Source organism: Symphalangus syndactylus, chromosome 11 (genome assembly GCF_028878055.3).
Source record: "Symphalangus syndactylus isolate Jambi chromosome 11, NHGRI_mSymSyn1-v2.1_pri, whole genome shotgun sequence".
Classification (NCBI taxonomy): domain Eukaryota; kingdom Metazoa; phylum Chordata; class Mammalia; order Primates; family Hylobatidae; genus Symphalangus; species Symphalangus syndactylus.
This window is the reverse complement of record NC_072433.2, coordinates 107,785,847-107,807,926: the sequence shown is the minus strand read 5'-3', so window position 1 is coordinate 107,807,926 and position 22,080 is coordinate 107,785,847. Positions and strand designations below refer to the sequence as shown.

At 35.7% G+C, this 22,080-nt stretch overlaps 1 protein-coding gene across 5 annotated transcripts in view; it reads right to left on the bottom strand.

The window, feature by feature from the left end:
• Window positions 1–5,238: 5,238 nt before the first annotated feature.
• PRR16 (proline rich 16) overlaps window positions 5,239–22,080 on the bottom strand; it is a 226,502-nt gene continuing 209,660 nt past the window's right edge. For 4 of the 5 annotated variants that reach the window (XM_055298926.2, XM_055298928.2, XM_055298927.2 and 1 more), the window contains one exon: window positions 5,239–6,617. In XM_055298926.2, the coding sequence (XP_055154901.1) occupies window positions 5,862–6,617 (756 nt within the window). In that variant the 3' untranslated portion in view covers window positions 5,239–5,861. Of the gene's footprint in view, window positions 6,618–20,802; window positions 20,993–22,080 lie in introns of those variants that run through there. The other variant, XM_055298929.2, reaches the window with a different exon arrangement.

Sequence of the window (22,080 nt, the reverse complement as noted above, 5' to 3'; positions counted from 1 at the left end):
AAACACTAAAAAATTACTCCTTTGAAACTGTGATGGGTATGACTTGGGCCCACACCCATATGCACATCTTCTTCCATTTCTGGGCATAAGGGGACTACAAACAAGACCATGTGACTAGTTTTGGCCAATGACACATGCAAAGGTGTCAAAGCACCAGTCTTTGGTGCATAAATCTTAACTGATGTAAAAGCACCAATAAGATTCTCCAGTTGCCCCTTACTGTGTTGTGATGATCCTCAATGAGAATGTTGGATTCCCAGAGTCAACACAGTCTTTACTTTTGAATGACTACTTCTGAGACTCCTGCTCTAAAGATTCTCCCAGGCTCAGGGTGAATTCTGACAGAGTTCATAACAAAGAACTCAGATGTTTTTGAGATACTGGGGTTATTTGTTGTCATAGCATACAGCCTAGTCTATCTTGGCTAACACAGAAATACGTTTTTCTATCTTATATCTCCCAACAGTCTTCTAAGGCAAATTCCAGAAAACGATGATGTTCAGCTCTACAGATTACCTGTACACAATGCAGGATCGATGTTTTAGGTGGTGCTGAAAGATGGTGAAGAATATGGATTGTGGAGGCAGACTGCCTGACTTATAATCCCGCTTGACCACTTACTGGCCCTAAGATCGTGGGCAGCCAGTTTCCAATACCACAGTTTTCTCATATGTAAAATGTAGACAATAATTGTGTCCAAGACATCGGGTCGTTATGAAGGAAAAAATGATGTTATGAGGAAATGATGTTTTATATTCATGTAAAACCCTTAGAAGAGTGTTTAGAATAAAGTAAGCCCTTGATAAGGATTAGATAGCACGTGTCTTGCTGCCATGAACCCTGACCCACTTGAGTCACACATTGTTTTATTTAGCTGATCTAAAATCCCTTTGAGTGGTTAGCATAATTGACAATTACATTATGAAATAGAGGGAAATCATATCCACAGCCTAATAACAAAAATATAGAAATGCTTTTATTAGAGAGAGTTTTAATGCACTCTTTAGAGGTTCCGTGGAGTAGATCTATTGCTACTTTTGGCTTTAGGGGTCAATGTTAAATAGATGAAATTCACAATTGAAACACCAGTGTATGATAGTGACAAAGTCAGCGTCAATGGCATAATTCTGTGGAATCAGAACTTCTTAGGGAAAAGATCCAAAATAACAGTCTTTGAACTTAGAGAAAAAAAACTAAAAGGTGAAGCCACTGGTATAATACATGAGAAAATGAGGCTTGCATTATTCAGCAGCTGATTCATTTTAGATGGTAGCTAAATTGCCTGAAATCCCTTTCATATTCTGCAAAGATCAAACACATTAAGAATGTCAAAACAACATTAGGTAACCCCCTTGAAGCGTCAAAATAAATGATCGGAATAAAGGAAAGATTTACAAAGTTCGGGGCTATGAAGAACACAATTGAGTGGCGATATTGTGGAGAGAAAAAGCATGGTGAGTCATGCTGGCAGCACAAAATGCCAGCCCAACACTTATCAAGGGGCAAATTTTGGCAGAATATTGAAACTGAGGTCTGGAATTTCTATATTTGTAAATAAGTGTACTAATTCCTATGTTATACATTAGTGTTAGAGATATGTTAAGTTTGAGAAAGAATATATATACCTATATTTGATGAGTCTAGAAGTTATAAATTATAAGCAATATTTCCTCCTTATTTTCTCTGTCTTTACACAATTCCATACCCTATGTCGATTTAACCGTATTTTTAAGAGATAGTTATTTGTAAAGCTTCTTTATATTACACTTCAGGGTTTTTTTTCCCCAATAGATCAGAATGATAAATCCAAGTGCTGCAAATGAAATGACAGCCTACATAATTGCTACTCCATGTAGATAAGGCTAACTGCAGTTTTATGTTCAACACTACTGTGTGCCCTAATCGTAGCATCACATCTGCCATTATTTCAGAATCATGTAACTTGAAGAATTCAAAGACTCCAAAATGTTTACTGTAAACATTTAAACTTGTCACAGTTACACATTGACCCAGAAAACGTGATGTGATTTTGTGAAAATGTCTAGTAATTGTCTGATGCTGTGTACTTTATCTACTTTCGTGATATGGCTTTTTATAGAACTTTATTGCTCATAAATCATTTCCCCAGTTAGAAATCTTTAGTATTTTATCAAAGTACATTACAATGTAAACTTTTGCTACAACTTGGAACATAGGCCATAGCAAAATGTGCTGCGGACAGAGAATTAGAAGCAAGAAACAAAATCGTCAGGATAATTACAAGACTCAGCATCGCATTATCACATATAATCCATGGAAAAAAAATTCAGTCATGGCAGTGATCCATGACTTGATCACACCATTGCTTGTGCAATTATATGCAGAACTACGCAGACTTTTCTTCACAGGGCACCCAAAAAGAGCTATAATTAGACTCTGTAGATTCAAGGTCTTGTATAGTTTCAGAGACTCTGAGTAGCTGCTGCTCTAGTCATGCTGATCTGTCCACAGAAAGCCATATCGACTGTATAGTATTCCTTTATTCATTTAATAATTAGGATGCAGTTATAATTCAAACACAGGATAATTTAGGTTAATTAAACCACTTCTGCTGATAGTAGATTCATTTCTTCCAATATTATTCAATGAATGAGGGAAGAAATGGATATAATATCAAATCAGAAGAGTGAAAAATTTCTGTTTTTGTAAGCCCTTGTATTTTTGGGAAGATATTTTTAGATTTGGCTTAAGCATGACCTTAAAAATGTGTTTCATTTCCCTTTATAACTGCTATAACTATTGGTAGGTGGAACATAACTTTGGGCAATTTTTATTTTCTTTTCACTTTTCATCAGTAGAAATACAATAAACTCCAAAAATGGGAAATCTTTGTCTAAAGTAAAAAAAAAAAAAACCCTGTGTATTCCAATTTAATTAATCATTACCATGCCTTTTGAAATATGTCCTATTTTTACAGTATGGATATTATCATAAGATATTATTTTATTTAAAATAAAATGTATTACCATTTTACATTTTGTGGAAACATCACCTTCAAAGGAGTATGAACGCTGGCTCTGTGATAAACACTATGTGTAAATAAAAGTGTTCAAATGCACATTGTTAACAAAACGCAGTTTCAAGTATTTGAGGAAAACATTTCTGTTTATGGTCTTTAGGAAGAGGAAATATGTACTATATTTTATGATGATTTAATGGATGATGTGTAGAGCTTGCACTTCAACATTTACATTTTGAAGCAATGTTGGCTGATTGCAAAAACTGTGCTGCCACTTATGACACTTTAATTACAAGTTTGCAGACAAATATGATGATGCTCTACGTTAATTGCTTTCTGTTTTACAAGTTTATATATATGCAAAAATATAACTAAGTTCCAGTGAATGTGGCAATGTTATCACTTGGGCAAGAAAACATATTGGCACAATATATTCCATGCATTAATAAAAAATGAAATAGCATGGAGTAAATAAATTCAAAATAAGTCCCTAAGAGTGCTGTAATCTAACATTACATGTTGATTATAAATAAACTATCATAAAAGACTAAGGTCCTTATTAGCAAGGTCAAAACTATAACATTTGGGGGATGGTACTTAGATTTCTAAGCCAGTAGTTATTTATGTGTTGAATAAAAACAAGTGTAGTTTTGGTATACGTCACCAATCACACAGAAAAATATGGTCTTTCATGGAGAAGCTTCGCCTATACTTAGAGAAAGAGAAACAAATTTGGAACTCTGACATTGTTTCTAGGTGTCTGGCTCAATGTCCTTACTCAACCAGCTTGAATGATTAAATTTATTCATCTTGCTTTATTGCAAGGAAATTATCTGTTCTGTGAGTGATGTGTGGTTGCTAGAAAGCTCTACCTTGGGATCAGGCTTGGATCCCAGACATCGAAAAGTGTCACAGTCTTAAACTATAGGGTGATTATTAGGTCACAGTAACTGGCAGAAGAGGAAAGATGAGTTGAAGAAAGAAAACTGCACGTCTTCTACAACTGTTTATAATATTGAACAGTCTAGCTCCTGACAGACATGTGAAAGGAAGTAATTATTTAACCCTAGAAATGTGATAAAACCCTGGCTTTATTTATATCAAGACTAAATGCATGCATTAAAAAGTTAAGAACACATTATTTTGGTATTTAATAAGTCTATAATTTACCTGGCTCATATCTATTAAACATATTAATAATACAGATAACAAATTTTAGATTATGGTCTTTCATGTCCAACACCTATGAAATATAATGCATGCTGAGTAAATATTTAACATGACATTCTGTTTTTTACTCATTTGATTGTTCCTTCAAAAAATAAGGCCTATTTTCTTTTTGTATTCCATCTAAAATATATAATCATTTTTAATAGGAAGCTGTCAAAAACACTATTCAAATTACCATGATCTAGCTTGAAAAAGGCAAGAAAGAAATATGATTGAAGCCTACCTGCCTGTGCAAAGATTACAGTTTTGAGATCAAAAGCCAAATATTCATAAAAGTCATTGAATTCTTTATCAAGTTGTGCAATAAATACATTTCCACAAAAGATGACTCCCTCTACTGTTATCCCTAAATGAACCAGTGTGGTTTTCAGGAAACTGTCCTCATCATAACTCTAGCGGAGAGAGACTCATTTCCAGCTCCAGGACAAAATATCTCATCAGCTGAAATTAACGCAATTGGAAGTTAAATTTGGACCATGGGTGGGTAAAGTTTCCTAAGTTGGTAGATAAGACTGAAGAGGAGGATTTTTATTTGATGTTAGAAGGAAAGATTTCTTCCCTTTCTTTTAGAAGACAGCAACAGCCCATGGTATCTTTCAACTCTGAGGGGGAAAAACTTACGCCCAATGCTGAACACATCCTGATACCAGAAGCATTCAGATATCCCCCTATAATTCTCCTATAAATGTGGGTCCACTTGGGGAGGAAGAGAGCTTACTAATGCAGGAGGCAAAACACCCTACAGCCTCAATGTAATAGTTTAGGGTACATCCTGGAAGAATGCTGAGTATGAGGAGGGCTTGGCAACATAGGGAGAGTTCAACGGAAGGCTCTTGAAGTACCAAATGGAAGTATAAAATATGTAGTGTGTAAATTTCGATTTATGATGTGGAATATGATATTTCATTTAGAAAATTCTGATATACACTCACTGTAACTTCTCCAAACTCTGTCAGATTTGCTGCCCATTTTGAGGAATGTTAAGTGAGATTAAATGAACCACTACTTCATTTTAATTCTGAGGAACATTTGCTTTTGTCATTATTTACTATTGTTTATTGATTTAACAGTATTTCCACAGACCAAAGTATTTTATTACATATATAGCTGAGCATGTAATTCATAATTGTATAATATAGAAAATAAACTTCTTGGTATTGGCCTCAGCATTTAATAATGAAAAACTAGTGACAAACATCTTTAGAAAAAAATAATAAAATAGTCCTTCAGTATTAAAATTTCCTAGTAAAAAGCATTAGATCAAAGTTAAGAATATGACATGTTAATGCATAGATGACTTAGGCATAAATAAAATGAATCAAATCCCAGCTCTTATATTAAATTAAAATAGGTGAAATCTGCAGGTTCACAGTTTGTCATAGGTCAATTGCAAAAACAATGCATCATTCATATTTTTCATCATTCTGAGGTTTTTAATGATACAACATTTAAAATAATGCATACCCAGGATATAAGCAATGTGCTGCATACTTACCAGGTGATTTTTATGCCACTTTGCTGAATGCAGGATTAATATATTTGGGCTTTTTATTGCTTGAGTAGAAAGTGCTCATTACTTATTTTATGTTTATAATATAGAAAATTAAAAAAACAATTTTTTTAATGGCATACATCACACGGTTGTAGTGGTTGACTTCCTCAAGATCGTCTTCTGTGGTTTTGGTGCAGTGGGAGGAGGCACAGTTGCAGGTCTGATAGGGGGGAAGCTGTTACTGTGGCTTATTCCCATTCCCCCATTTTCTAGTGGGAAAGGAGAGAGATGGGATGGAGGAGGGAGGGGAGGGCCTTGGTGAGGAATCTTTCCTGGTGGGTGGACAGGTTCGCTGTGTAAATGGACCTCCCTGTTTTTTATGTTATACCGGGTATCACAGTCAGGACAATAGCCATGGTACTGTACTTTTTCATTAAACCGAACTCGTTCTCGAGGCCCTGCCTGGGGACATCTGTCTTTTTCAGGTCTATGCATCAGAAGCTGGACTGGAGCCTTGTCCAAGTTACTGTTGGGTATGCAGCAGATATCTCCATTTGGAATTTTGTTAGGTCCACCTGGTAAGCCTCCATTTCGTAGAAGGGTGCCATTGGTTTTTACAGGATTGGCAGTTGGAACCACCCTTTTGGGGTCTTCACACTTCACAGGTGTCAACCTTGGAGGAGGTGGTGGAGGGTTTGGCTTTCTCAGGACAGTGAGGATAGCAGATGGGTGTGCTGGGGGTTTAATAAGCGGTGCATTAGCCTGCACTTTGATCTTCTCTAGGCTGGAGGCTGTTGTGCCACTTGAGCTACTATTCAGCGTGTCCGTTTTGGAGCTGTCAGTCATCTCATCCTCCAGCTGTAGGTCAGAGGTCAGGGTGTCAATCTGGTCAACCACCTAGTGGAAAGGACAAGGTAATTGTTTTGAAGAATGACCCAAACAAAGTATACTAGAAACAATTTCTTTTTGTCTAGGGGAAATCTGCTATGGAAGCTTTAACTGATATTGAACTGAGCATTCCATTGCTGCTTGATGTTTTTAGTCAATAAATTTACAGAATAGTGACCATCACACAGAGGACCAACTGTTCGATAATATAATTTCACATGCTTAGAACATAACATATGATGTATATATACATTCTATTTCTGACTCTGATATACCCACCCATAAAATATGAAACCTGATGCAGGAATACAAGTGATTTTTAAAAATAATCAGAGGGCGTTGCCCTTCTGCTTAACATGTAGAAAGCTGTAGAACATTGCTTCCAATCTTGAAATTAAAAAAAAAGATAATCTGCAAAATCATAAATTTTCTTGAGACCAACAGAGACTTGACCTCACAAGGCAACCAAATGAACTCGACTGTCAAGAGTTTCAAGCCCTCCGAGGATATACAGAAAACATCAACTGTTCAACCTTTAGAAAATCACAGGAAAAAAGGCAGCAACAATCAGAGTGAAAAAAGAAAACAACTAAAACTTTGATGACTAATTAAAGGTTGAAAATGTGCTACTATGACAATTTAGAATCCTTGGGAGTCTCAGACACAGTATCACCTGTACTCACTCATGGCCTCCTTTTCACAGACCTCTCATGCTGAGATGAGGAAAGAGATGGAAGAGAGGCCCTGTTGGGCACACAGGCACAAAACCCCATTTATTTCTCAGACTGTTCTCCCTTATAAAGCAGAACCTTTACTGGTGCAGTAGCAAGAAACCCTCCAACCTGTAAGACACAGGCAAAGATCTTTTGCTTCTGAGAGAGGGTAGAAGCAAAAGCTGTCTCACCTTGGAGAAAGGGAAAGAAAATTATTTGGGCCCAGGACCCTAAACTAACACAAAGCAGATGTTTACTATCACTGAGGGAATGACAGGAAGTCACACCAGTCAAGGGCTCCTACAGGTACCAGGCAGAGGAGCCAGGGACTCAGATAAGGCTGGCAGAGGCATCAGAGCATAAGGCAGGTGGGAACCCACGTTAAGGAGAGAGGTTGTGAAGACAGGAACATTGAATGGAAGTATCTTAGACAATGCAGTTCTAAGGAGACTTTGGCAAGGATCTCCCATAACAGGGCTACCTTAGTGTCTCTGCCCTGTTCAGTCATTGGCTGGGAGCAGCAGTGTGGTCACTGCTCAAACGCTGACTTTCAGAGTACAGCATCAGGGTCCTCAGTCATTTACACTCTGCATTCAGAGGTCTTGGAAGCCATTCTCATAGCCACCATACATGCACTGTTATACATATATGATAATGGAAAAGTTATGGGTTGTTTTAAAAATAGTTTATGTAAGGAGACAGTTCCTTCATTTCACACATTTCCATCACATTTATTCCATATGGAGATTTTTCCCTCCTCTCTTACTTAGGTCTAAGTTTAATCAACTGTGAAGTTGGCTCTTTGTCACATGGTGGCAGGATTGGGCTCAAAATGAAAACACCAAAAGCATTTAGACATCGGACAGGATATAGACTTTACTTCCTCCTCATGAGGCTCTTAAGTGATTGATTACACCAGGCAGGTAAAGGCCACCAGGGCTCAGTCTTTGGATGTCTCAAAGGCCTGCAAACTCAGCAGTTTCAAAACATTCAACAAATATAATAAATTCAACAAATTTCTTCTAGTATTTTCTATTTTAGCAAATGACAGCACAAACCTCACATCTGAATAATCAGAAATCCAGAAACTCTATTTGATGTCACCCTTTCACTTGCCTTCTGGTCAGGAGAACAAGTCCTTCTATTTTAGCTCCTAAATAATGAATCTTAAATCCATTCACTTTCCTCCATTTTCACTTCTGTCATCCTACTCTGAGCCTCTATGATTTACCATATGGACTATCCAAAGCCACTTTGCTTTCTTTGATTTCGGTAGTCTCAATGACGTTTTCTTTTTTTTTTTCTGAAGCAGAAATGTGCTTTTGTTAACTCCCTGTTTAAACCCTTTCTATGTCTGCTCATTTCTCCTGTGATAAAGATCAATTTTGAAAACAGACTTCAGGATTCTGCATAGTCTCACTCAGTGGAATACTGGTGTTTATCAGCTGGCTCTTGGCAGTGTAAGGAAGTCTTCATTTGAAAGGTTTTGCGTAAAATCCCACTGTGGTTGATTTCAGGTTAGTAATGTGACATTACTGAATCTGAGGTTGGGAATAAATGTACAGTAGCTCACAATTAAAAAGTGTACTATACATAAATAAACTCGAGCACAAATAATAGTGAACTGCAGTAAAATAATTAAAAATAACAGGGAACAACTAGAAAATGTTTGTTTTTAATGTAATTAGTTTAAGTTTATACAGTTTCACTTTTTTTTTTTTTTTGAGATGGAGTGTCACACTGTCGCCCAGGCTGGAGTGCAGTGATGCGATCTCAGCTCACTGCAACCTCCATCTTCCAGGTTCAAGCAATTCTTCCACCTCAGCCTCCCAAGTAGCTGGGATTACAGGCACCCACCACCACACCCAGCTAATTTTTTGTATTTTTACAAAATACAAAAAGAGACGAGATTTCACTGTGTTGGCCAGGCTGGTCTCAAACGCCTGACCTCATGATCCACTCGCTTCAGCCCAGTTTCACTTTTAATAACTATTGTGTTTAACAACCAACCAGCTGACAAAATTTTAAAAAATATGATTGGCTTTTTAGCTAGTATGAGTCAGTTCTAGTCACTGTCTCACGCTCCTAAATAACTCTCAATCCTCAACTCTGTATTTCTGTTCCCAATCTCTCTGGTCTTCTTTACGCCCTCAAAATTGCCTGTCTGCTTCCTGCCACAGAATGTTTGCACAAACCATTATTTCTTCTTGAAATGCTCTTCCTTCTTCTCTTAGGTTAACTCTGACACATCCTTAAAATTTTTCCTATTGCATTCTAAAGGCCTAACATAACAAACGGTACTAATTAGGGGCTCAGCAAATATTTGTTAAGTAAATGTTCCGAGGGTTATTTCTTCAGTTTAAGTGTGAGCAAAAGCATTTTCTTTCCAATTTGATTTTTGGAAGTGGTTGTTACTTCAAAACTTGCTCAGTTATTCCAGAAGAAAATGGGAAGAAAAGAATTTATCCATAAATGACCACCGAGTTGGTTGCATATTCTCCAGCTGTATCTAGAAACTAAAGTGAAAGGCTATCTAAAGAATGTGAGAGGTAGAGAGACAGTCTTGGCTCATGGGTCCTTGTCCTATTTCACCTGGAGGTTATCTACCCCACACATTTTATCATAGTTAATTCTGCAGCAAAGGAGAGAAAATAGGTCTTTTAGGAGGGAAGTGAAGCTGATTTTCAGAGATGAATAAATGCCACCTCAGATCCTGCTGGTTTTATGCTTCCTACCTGGTTTCAGTCTCTATGTTATTTCCCCAGCGCCTATAAAATTCCAAGAGAATAAAAAACAAACAAAACACTGCTTTCATGGAGCAGACAATCCATGAAAGGGCCTGACTTTGACTAGATCCTCAAACAAGTAATTTTAAAAGTGCAACTAGCTCAAGCGCTCTGAAGAATATAAGATGTTATAAGAGCAGAGGAAGACCCCATCAGAAAGGTCAGTGAAGCACTCTGTAAGGATGAGCTGGAGCTTCCTGGCAGAAGAGTGGTTCAAGCAGTCTGCTCAGGAAAGAGCCTGATAAAGGTCCTCTGACAGAAGAGGTCACCTGAGTGTGAGTGATTTAAAGACTGTTTTGGCTCAAGGGCACTGTGGGAGATGAGGTTGGATAGTTAGGTAGCAGCTATCTTGTGAGAGCCTTTGAGATGATATGATAAAGTATCACATATTTTTCTTTTAAAGAGTTGCAGAAGTGAGAGAAGTAGTATTCAAACAGACAATGAATTAGTACTTTCAGAACTGAAGTGTCCTCTAAAGTACACAGAGTTTCAAACAAGAAAATATAAACACTCTCACTCAGACATACCATAGTGAAACTAGAAAACACTGAAAAGCAATGATAAAAGTTTTACAACCACAAAAAAGGGAACACCAAATATTTATAGAGTAATAAAAATTAGTCTGACAGATCTTCACATAAGTAACAGTGGTCCCAAGATAATTTAGAAATAGGTTCATACTGAAAAATAATTGGGAATGTTAATATAGTTTAACTGATATAGAAGCGAGAAAAATAGACATTTTTAGACAACAAAGACTGAGAGAGTATTGCTCTTGTAGCTCAGTATTGAAAGCATTGATAGATGAAAATTCAGTGAAAGATAAATAATCAGAAGGAAGAACTGGAATGCGAGAAGCATAGATAGATAAAGGCACTGGTAAATAAGTAAGTGTAAGTCTGCATTGATTACAAAACATAATATATTAATGACTAATTTGGGACAGGGTAAGAAAAATGTGAAGCTAAATACTAGGAGAAAGAACATGTCTGATTGTAGGACAATCAGAATTAAACTATTTAAGTTCATTGTCTTTGTTGCGTGTGTGAGGAAAATTATTATCTGATACTGATTAACTTTATTAAGTTATTAAGTATTATCTATCTGATACTGATTAACTTTATTAAGTCAAAAGTGAACGTGTAAATTTTAGAGAAACTATTGAAATAACAGATATAAAATTGTCACTTCCAAAATAAATAAGAAATAAAAAGTGAGCAATAAAATAAGAAATAAAAAGTGAGAAATAAAAAGGAAACTCAATAAATCTAAAAAGGCAGAAAATAAGAAATCTTAAAAAATGACAACAAAAAGCATCGTAAATGAAAGTCGCTCTATAATACAATAGAATAAATGATGCCAATATATTTGCAATCACAAGAGTGTAAATAGATTAAAATAATGTATAAAAGTAGTGATTTCTGTCAAAAACAGACACAGAAAGACAATATAAAGTTATAGAAATAAGATATATCAGGGAAATATCCAAATGCAACCTGATGCAGCCATATTAATTCCAAGCACAGAACTTAGTCCAAATCTTTCTGAAGCAAAGCAACAGTATAGTATCTATACCAACTTAGGTGAATAAATAAAACATAATTTAGAGTTCATGTTCATGTGTACACACACAAGAGTGGAAAAAAGATTCTGAAGTAGCAATTCACATGAAGTGAACACAAATTTCCAAACACTAAAAACCACACACTCAGTCTTACTAGTAATTGAGGTCATGCAAACTTGAGAAAACACATAACATTTCAAACTCAATGATTTGGTAAAAATGAAACAATCTGATAATCCCAATTGTTGGTGATGATGTGTATAATTGGAACTTACGCACTGTCAGTGCAAATGTAAATTCAGTAGTTCAGACAACTTTTAAAGAATATCTTATAAATTGAATAAGGTACACACTTTGTGGCAATTCTACTAGGAACACAGCCTCGACTACGCCAGGACAAGTCCAATAGATGTTCACAGGGTTGGAAATACACAAGGATATTCCTTGCAGGTTTTACATTTTTGTTATAGCAAGAAATTGGAAACAACCTAAATATCTATTAAAAAGTGATTGTGTTAGCAAATATAAAGTAGTTAAAATGAATTAATTAGTTTTATATGTATCAGCAGGGATAAATCTCAAAAACCTAATGTTGAATATTTTAAGAAATAATAAAAAGATATATTCAGTAGGTATATCTTGTTTATGCATAGAAGCACAGGTAGTTTAGTTAATACCTGGAAATAAATAATACACATCAAATTCAGAGAAGGAGAAACAGGAACGAATGAGGGAAGGCATCGGCTACATAATATCAATATTTTATTTCTTTTAAAAGGATATAAAGTCATGCTGAGAAAATGTTAACATTTGTTAAATAAGTTTTGTTGTGGATATTTAAGGCTATAAAATGCATATACAGTGAAGTGGTTTCTATAGTGGAACAAATGAGCATATCCATCATCTCACATAGTTACCCATTTCTCCCCAACAAGAGCAACTATAATCTACTGATTTAGCAAAAATCCTAAATACAATACAATATTATTAACTATAGCCCTCATATTGTACACTAAATCTTTCAATGTGTTCATCCTACATATTTGCTATTTCGTATCCTTTGACCTACATTTCCCCATTCCCTGTCCCCCAACTCAGACCATGGTAACCACTGATTTTGTTGTTGTTGTTGTTTTAGATTCCACATATAAGTAAGATCATGCAATATTTTTCTTTCTGGATCTGGCTTATTTCATTTAGCATAATGTCTTTCAAGACCATCCATGTTGTGGCAAAGGGCAGGGTTTCTTCCCCTTTCTGTTAAGGTTGAATAGTAAATATCTAACATTAGCTAAATGTATTTAGAAAGAAATAAAATAAGTAAATCTTACAGATGCTATGTGGAAAACACACTGAAGGGTGCTGCATTTTACTTACTTAACCAATTAGATCTTATTACAGCCAAGTGAGAAGTAAATAAATCACCTAGAAAAGGAATCCACTGTATCCTTATAATTGCACATCTCTGTTTTGCTTAAGGTATTTCAAAGTATGAAATTGCACCTAAAGGAATAGTAACCACAGACATGATAGAAATTAAAGATAAAGCAAAATGAAAGAAAGACTGAAGGGTTAGATTTTTTGCAGACATTTGGAGGTGAGAAGATAGCATGGCATCAATCATAAATCTAGGAACATCCACAACTAACATCAGGTATCTAGAAAAAAATGTATCTCAAACTTGAAATTGAGTCATTTGTCCAAATAATTGTGGTTATTTGGGTCTGTGGAGGACTTTGTTAATCACAGTGAAACAAAGAGAGTTTTAAAACAAGGATAATGGCAGATGCTGTGTTTGACAATCCCAGGAGGTTTTTTAAACCAGGCACACAAGGAAGCCATAGTAGACTGTGGAATAATTAAGAATAGTGATAAATATGAGTTAGGAATCACAATATATTTTCAATAGTTCAATATTTCAATCTCAATATTTTCACCTATGGATAAATATATCTAATTTCAAAACAGAAAAGCAGATTTAGAAGAAATTAAATAATTATATAATCTAAGTTATTTGTGGAAATCCAAATTCAGTTTATATTACTTCTATAAATCTTAAACTGCAATGAATAAAGGTAATGGCACCATAGAGGTGTCATTAGAGTGGAATTCAGATGTCCTAGCCAGAGCAATTAGAAAAGAGAAAGAAAGGGAATCCAAATTGGGAAATAAGAAGTTAAATTATCTTTATTTGTGGACAATATGATCTTGTATTTAGAAAAGACAAGAAACCCCACCAAAACACTATTAGAATTGGTAAACAAATTCAGCAAAGTAGCAAGATAAAAAAACTATTAGTAGCTCCTCTTCCTAAGCTCCCACTGTGCTTTGTCCTTTTATTACTACAATTGCCTTAATGTATTGGGACTCTGTATTTATGTGTATTCCCCTCAGAACATATAAGCATGTGTTTCCATCTTTTATCCCTGGCAGACAGCACAGTGACTGCACATAGTAAGAATTCACTAAGAATTTGCCTAGTGAGGGAACTGAATAAATGTAGACACTATGGAAAAAGTCATTTATTGCCTTTATTTCCATCCTACCCAAGCTTTCCATGGTTGGGTCTGATTTTCAACATCTTTAATCCCTCCAATCCCAGATGGCCCAGAAAGACACACAAAAATGGGATTAGACAGAGAAAAATATAGAATTGGTGAGACTTGGTGAGCTCTCTTCCTATTTTGCCTAACTCGTAAAGCCTTGCTCCAAAGCTTGGACATAAAAAGCAGTTTACAGCTTAATCCCAGCACTTTGGGAGGCCAAGGTGGGCGGATCACAAGGTCAGGTGATCGACAGCATCCTGGCTAACACCGTGAAACCCCGTCTCTACTAAAAATACAAAAAATTAGCCAGGCGTGGTGGTGAACGCCTGTAGTCCCAGCTACTTGGGAGGCGGAGGCAGGATAATGGCGTGAACCCGGGAGGCGGAGCTTGCAGTGAGCCAAGATCGCTCCACTGCACTCCAGCCTGGGCGACAGAGCAAAACTCCGTCTCAAAAAAAAAAAAAAAAAAAAGCAGTTTAGTCCAACTCCAAAACAACTAAGAGAGTTTAAATATATATTTTTCTTCAAATACATTTCCATATAGCACTAAGTGCATTTAGAACCTAAATCTTACTTATCTTTTTTAATAAAAAAAATATAATTAAATTGCCTTAAGGACAAAACAAAATGAAAACCTCTTTCAATTTGAGTGACTCTTTAGCTCCTCCTTGTCAACAACTCTCAACCACAAGAATTTTCAATAACAAACTTAATGGAGATAAAAAAGGAACTTAACCCTGACTGAAAACTTTCCAAGAACATTTATAGATTCCTGTAAGATCTTTAAGATTGACTTACAAAAGCAATCACATTTTAAATATGGTGGCATTATCAGCAAAGAACTGAAAAGAGAAATTTATGGGAGCTATAGGAATTTCTACCAAGAGAAGGAGACCAGTAAATACTCTACCTTCCCATAACTATGTGACCTTTCTCAGTAGCGGAGTCCAAATGCTGGGGGGTAAAAGAACTGTGTCCAACACAGGCATAATATATAGGATAGCAACTGAAATACCCTCCTCTGGAAGAGCCGTCATATAAGCCTAACAGAGGCGAGGCAGGAAGCAGTGGAGTGAACAGTGAGGATATTTTTTTTTTTTTTTTTCGAGACGGAGTCTCCCTTTTTCAACCATGCTGGAGTGCAGTGGCTCAATCTCGGCTCACTGCAAGCTCCGCCTCCCGGGTTCACATCATTCTCCTGCCTCAGCCTCTCTGATCCGCCCGCCTCGGCCTCCCAAAGTGCTGGGATTACAAGCGTGAGCCACCGCGCCCGGCCAACAGTGAGGATATTCCAGCAAGGACACAGGAGGGCCACTTTGCCCTGAGTTCATACTCACCGCACACACACTTCATATAAACTGTTAAAAATGTCTACCCACCTATCCTAATCTACTGACAGGATGAAAATAAGCACTTCATTATACAGCCTACAACTTCGTGTTCTTCTGCTAGATCACACTATTTCTGATAGACCGTATATGAACTGATATGTGTGAATAAACCCTGTGGTTATCTTCTGAAAGGTAAAATTATATTGAATTCCTCTTGTGCTAGAAACAATGTAATAAATGGAAATATTTAAATTATCTCACAATTTGGTTAACTTCTCTTTGGTATTTATTTATTTAGAAGAATCTATAAAAACCTTAAAAATTAGGAGTGACTCGGGCCTCTTTTGACTTCTGAAAATGTCCAATGTCCATTATGAAAAAGTCGCTCAGGGGATCTTCACTAAATACTTGTTTCCAAAGGGAAGACTAGAACTGCATTGGGTTCCTGGGCCTGTCTTTGGATTTCCAGAGGAATCATATTTCATTAACTATATTATTGTTTCTTAGAGATGAGGCCAATCGGCTCCTGACATAGTTCCACATTGTTCCTAAGTTCTCCTTATCACCTAACGCAATTAAGCATGTCTGTCTTTGCTGTCTGAAACATCTCAAGCACCATAATTGTATTATTTAACTCTTTCTTTTTTCCTTGATATATTTGGAAAAGCATATATATATATATATATATATATATATATATATATATATATATGTAATAAACATAATCCAGAGTAAGTTAGACATCTTGATGTTGTTAGAGACCCAAGGTCTGTCTAACTTTCTGCCTGCTATACCAAGGGGGTGGGCTCCATTTTCATGTCTAAATTCAGGCCTGGGGCCCTGCTTTCACATATACATTTCAAAAGGTAGAATGAAAAAGGGTGGGGAAGTCATAACTACTCTTTTTTAAGGAGATGTTTTAGGAGCAATACATTTTATTTGCTTATATCTCACCAGTCAAAATAAAGTCATCTTGATACATGGACACTGGGGAATGTAGACTTTTATCTGGGATATGGTTCTTCTACAAAATTAAGAAGAAAGGATATTCCAAAGCAACAAGCTTTCTCTGAAAGAGATACTAAAACAAACAGTGACAATAAAATACACACACCCACACAAAGGTACACATCTAATCATACTGTCAGAAAGTAAATATGGAGGATATATACTAAATTTTTTTTTGCAAGTTTTTTTGGAAACAGAGTAAGGTGGATTTTGGGGAGGTGTTGTGTTTTTCCTTTTATAATATGCATATAAGCGCAACTTACCTCCTGTTCTCTGGAAATAAACTAGATTTTAAAATAGACAACAATCATTATTCACAGTTGAGCCTGATAAATTAAGTATTTAATACCTAATAATATTTTTGGTCAAAAGCAAGTAAAACTATAATGCAATTTGTCTTATTTTTCTGTGTGTTCAATTGGATTCAATCATAATTTATTGTGCAAGTACTATTCATCTGGTAATATGTAAGACATTGAGGATAAAAAATAAGTTTCTAGTTTAAATGAGACTGACCAGATGCACTTCATGTCTTCCTCCTCAGATCATCTTTAAATGAGAGTAAAGAAGTAAGAATAGTAATAAACTCAGAAAACTTTCAGAGAAAAGTGAAATCTAACCAGAGATTTTTATAAATATACAGATGAGTTAATTAAAAGGTGGAAAAAGTACTGATGAAGTTCCAGAAGGATTTTAAATTTGAAAGTGGAATACAGAAAAAGTGGAAGTGAGAAGTAATACAAAGTTAAGAGTGGGGCATTGTTGAATCACTGTATTTCACAAGAACACATTGAGTCTAATGGTCCCACACTCTTTCACATACAACACGATTGTCAACATAGTAACAGCTAATAACCTTAAGAAAAAAACTGAAATCCTCGCTATAAAAATATGGAACAATGTCTCTGGATAAGAATGCTCTGAGTACGGTTAACAGCAGCTCCGAATAAAGCTCTCCATTTTTTCCATTAGGAAAGTCATGAAGATGGAGTCACAGCATCCAGCCATTTGCTCTTGCTCCATATGTGGGAAGATTCTAAAACATCTATATTATAAGAACATATGACTAAGTATCATGAAATTTTTGAAATAAGCAACAACACAAAACAGAAGGACCAAAATGAATGAATTGATCAATGTTGAAGATGAAGCTGCCATTATTAGTGAACTAAATAGACTTTGTAGTAAGTCTAATTAATCTATTTAGAGATGCTTGAAAATGTACTGCAGTTATAAAATAACACATACGTAAAAAAAGCAATAAAATAAAAAAATTGGAATATAAAACAAATGTTAAATTTTAAAAATATTAATAGGTTTAAAGATAAAAATAAAATCTTAGAAATATTATCAAATATAAAGCAAAAATATATTTTAAAAATACGAGAAAAAAGTTAAAAGACATAGAGCAAAAAGATCAATATTGGAGCTTCAAAAACTGATTAAGGATTTCCAGAAACAGAAAAAGAGAAAATGTGAGATGGTAATAATAAAATAAATAATGGAAGAGTAAAAATTTCATGGTTGACAACAGAAATGCAGCTTCAAATGTAAAGGGCCAACTGAGTGCGGATGAGAATGAATGAAAAATAAAGAAAAGTCAATTTCTTTTTTTTTTTTTTTTTTTTTTTGACACGGAGTCTTGCTCTGTCCCCCAGGCTGGAGTGCAGTGGCGCGATCTCGGCTCACTGCAAGCTCCGCCTCCCAGGGTTCACGCCATTCTCCTGCCTCAGCCTCCCGAGTAGCTGGGACTACAGGCGCCCACCAACACGCCCTGCTAATTTTTTGTATTTTTAGTAGAGATGGGGTTTCACCGTGTTAGCCAGGATGGTCTCGATCTCCTGACCTCGTGATCCGCCCGCCTCGGCCTCCCAAAGTGCTGGGATTACAGCCTTGAGCCACCGCGCCCGGCCTAAGAAAAGTCAATTTCAAGACACTCAGAAAAAAATACAAATCACATGATCAATACAGTTTCTTCAGGAGGAATAGACAGTGAAAGACATTTTACTAGTAACTTCAAAAGTTCCAGAACAAATTATTTCAACTCCAATTTTAATTCCTGGCTAAATTAGTAATCTTTTGTAAGAGCAAATTAAAATATTTTTAGATATTAAGGACAAAAACACTTCCTTCCTTCACATCCATTCTTTAAAAGTTAATTAAGGAGATATTCTGGCACAATAAAAATGGAATCCAAGAAAGAAGAGATGCATAGGATCCAAGAAACATTACATTTAACCCTGCCTTTTTGGGGGGCAGAGGCAACAGCATATACAGTGGCATGGAGGTATGAAGGACAATTTTTTTCTATATTGGTAAAAAATAAAGTAGGTAGATGGCATATCAGTATGACACATGGCCGAAAAAGCAGTTAAGAGGTTGCAGGAGGCCCTGTAGTGTCGACATGTGAGAGTTTAGAGATCAGTTGAAACTTTAAAGCTTCCAAAAGATATGTATTTACAGCATTGATAAAAAAAAATGTGGGAGGTATTTGTACATAGACTGTAGATGAATGCATATGTTTTAGTAGGTTATTTTTTTTCTTTGAGAAAGGGCCTCACTCTGTCGCCCAGGCTGGAGTGCAGTGGTGCAATCTTGGCTCACTGCAGCCACCGCCTCACAGGTTCAAGTGATTCTCCTGCCTCAACCTCCTGAGTAGTTGGGATTACAGGCATGTGCCACCATGCCTGGCTAATTTTTTTTTGTTTTTTTAGATACGGGTTTTTGCTATGTTGCACAGGCTGGTCTCAAACACCTGAGCTCAAGCAATCCACCCACCTCAGCCTCCCAAAGTGCTGGGATTACCAGCATGAGCCATTGTGCCTGGCCTAGTATGTTCATGTTTTAAGTCTAATTATTTTATAGCCATAGCATAGAAAGTATACAGACAGCCCATATCTAAATATAAAATTCCACTCTAGATAAGATTTGTGTAAAAATGTTAACAGACGCTTGTAGCCTTGAAAAATTACACAAGATTCAGGAGTTTATGTTAATTGAAACACTAAATGATGTAAAAATTTTAACTCTATAATTTGTAAAACAAGATGTTTATGTGCTTTTTAAAGACCCATAAAATAACAGCAAAGTACCTGGTTTCATTTAATTCATTCTGTTATACAACCAGAAGCATTTGTGAGCTGCACTTGAAATACGTAGAAATGCCCCAGATCATCAGGCACCACTTCTAACTTCTAACTGGCACATGCCGAAATGCTATTTAGGGAAAACAAACATAAAACAAGTACTAAGGGAGAAAGTGATATTAAAGCATCACATAGTTCCATATAGTTAAATGTATTACATGTTACAATCACTACATGTAATTCTCACGTATACTTGTTTATAAGTTTCAGTAAATGAGGTTTTTACTTTTCTTTCCTTTGTAACAAACATTATCCACAGATTATAATGGCTGAAATATCATTACTAACTTTAATTCCTGTTTTCACCAGCTATCTTGTGATTTTAACAGACGCATGCCTCTAGTGAGGCTTCCTGTAAAGTGTCGCAAAGGAAACATATTTCATCACAGTTGTTTTAGTAACCTAATAGATGTACAAGATGCAACTACTTGCATTTTGTGTGTATGCACTTCAAAATGATTCTATTATGTTAATCATGTTCAGAAAGAGACTGTAACTCAAGATAATGGAAGTGTAACTTTAACACAAGCTTATAGCTTTCAAGATCCATAATCTCTTTTTGTATTTGTGAAGTATGAATTAAACAAATCCTCAAGTTGTCTATTTTAATTTTCCCTATAGATGTTAAACTAGCTCAATAAAAAATATTCTGCAAGCATCACAGTAATGTAGTAAGAATAAGAGTATGCTGTATCCAATCCACTCTTTCTTCCATTCAATCCATTCTTTGCCTTGCAGTTAGAGAAGACTTTCTTTAAACACGTATCTATTGCACACACACACACACACACACACATATAATTATTAAAAGCCTTTAATTAATTTGCAATTGCTTTTAAGATAAAGATGAAATACTTAAGAAGGCTACGATACTCCCAGGATCCAGGTCCTGCCATCCACACCAGGATGCTCCTGTGCCACTCATCCTTACTCCACACTCTTTTCACTTCTCTTAGTGCTTATAAGATGCTAAGTTCCTGCCTGTGGGTTCTTATATAAGGCACTCTCTATTTAGGACTAGTTCCTCTGTTTCCTCCCACAACACACACACACACACACATACACACACACACACATACACACACACACAGACCCCTCACCTGCCCTTCAAGAATTAGCCCCGTATCTCCTCAAGGCACTCTTCCCGATTGCCTTCAAGTCCTGTTATGCAGCCCTAGAGCTCCTGTCCATGCTTCACACCATGTGCCACATGGTGATCCAGTGATTCCTTGTGTAATTAGCCCCTTAAGGTTTGTCTCCTTGGCAAGACTGTAACCTCTCAGAGGGCAGGAAATCCTGTGCATTATGTCTAGAATAAGAATAAGAATTTATGTGTAGAATAAGAATGTATGTTGAATGAATGAACAATAAACATACAAGAATCAAAGGAAAAGTCTTACAACAAAATGTTTTATATTAGATTCTTATTGTTTACATTTTCTGCTTGATTATAAACTTTTGAAGTAATAAATTTGGGTGGTAAATAAGTTATGTTCATGAGATTTCTAACTTCTCTATTTTTCATATATATATATACACACACACACAAATTTAAAATGTATGGCACTTTCATAGAGAGAAGATATTCATGTGATATATTAAAACAAGTTTGAAATATGCAGTATTACACTTATCAATATTTTTAAATAAATATTTACATCTACATTAAAATGACATTTTGACATGTTTTTACTTTTTACAGCTCAGATACTGAGCAAAACGTTTAGTATACAATGCAAAGGAAGGCAAATTTTAGTAAATTATACTTAATTTGCTTAAATCATCTTAGTATCTATGCACAATATTAAATTACTTGTTAAAAAGATCAGAAAACTCTATCCTCTCCTTGATATCTCAAGCATATATTTTCATTGTAGAAATAATAGCATTTATCATGAATTCAAAGTAATGTTACTAGAAATGTTGATACTGATAACACTACTGCATGTAAAGGTAAGATGGTTAGATGCATTCCTGATCTGGACTCTCACTAGTTTGAGATGATAAAACTGGTTCTTTTTTCTAGCATTAGTTCTGTACTTTGCAATTTTTTTAAAAGAAAGAAAAAAAAGAAACTCCGATATCTGATCTTTGAGGAGAAGAGGTAGAAAAAAGTAGGCAGCACATTAGGCACAATAAAATGCACAGTAAAAGGAAGAAGATTTGAAAAATAAAACGAGAGTTCTAGGAATACAAAATCATCCAGTGTAGTACAGTATAACGGGTATGGTGTCTGTGTGTATGTGCACATTTTAGGATTTTAGTAAATAAACAGGAAAGCTAGAAAAAGGAGGAAATGTGTAAAGACAGAAAGGGAAAGAGATGCAGGTAAAGAGGTTTGAGAATGCCTAAGGGTCTTCAACACCATGCTGATGAGT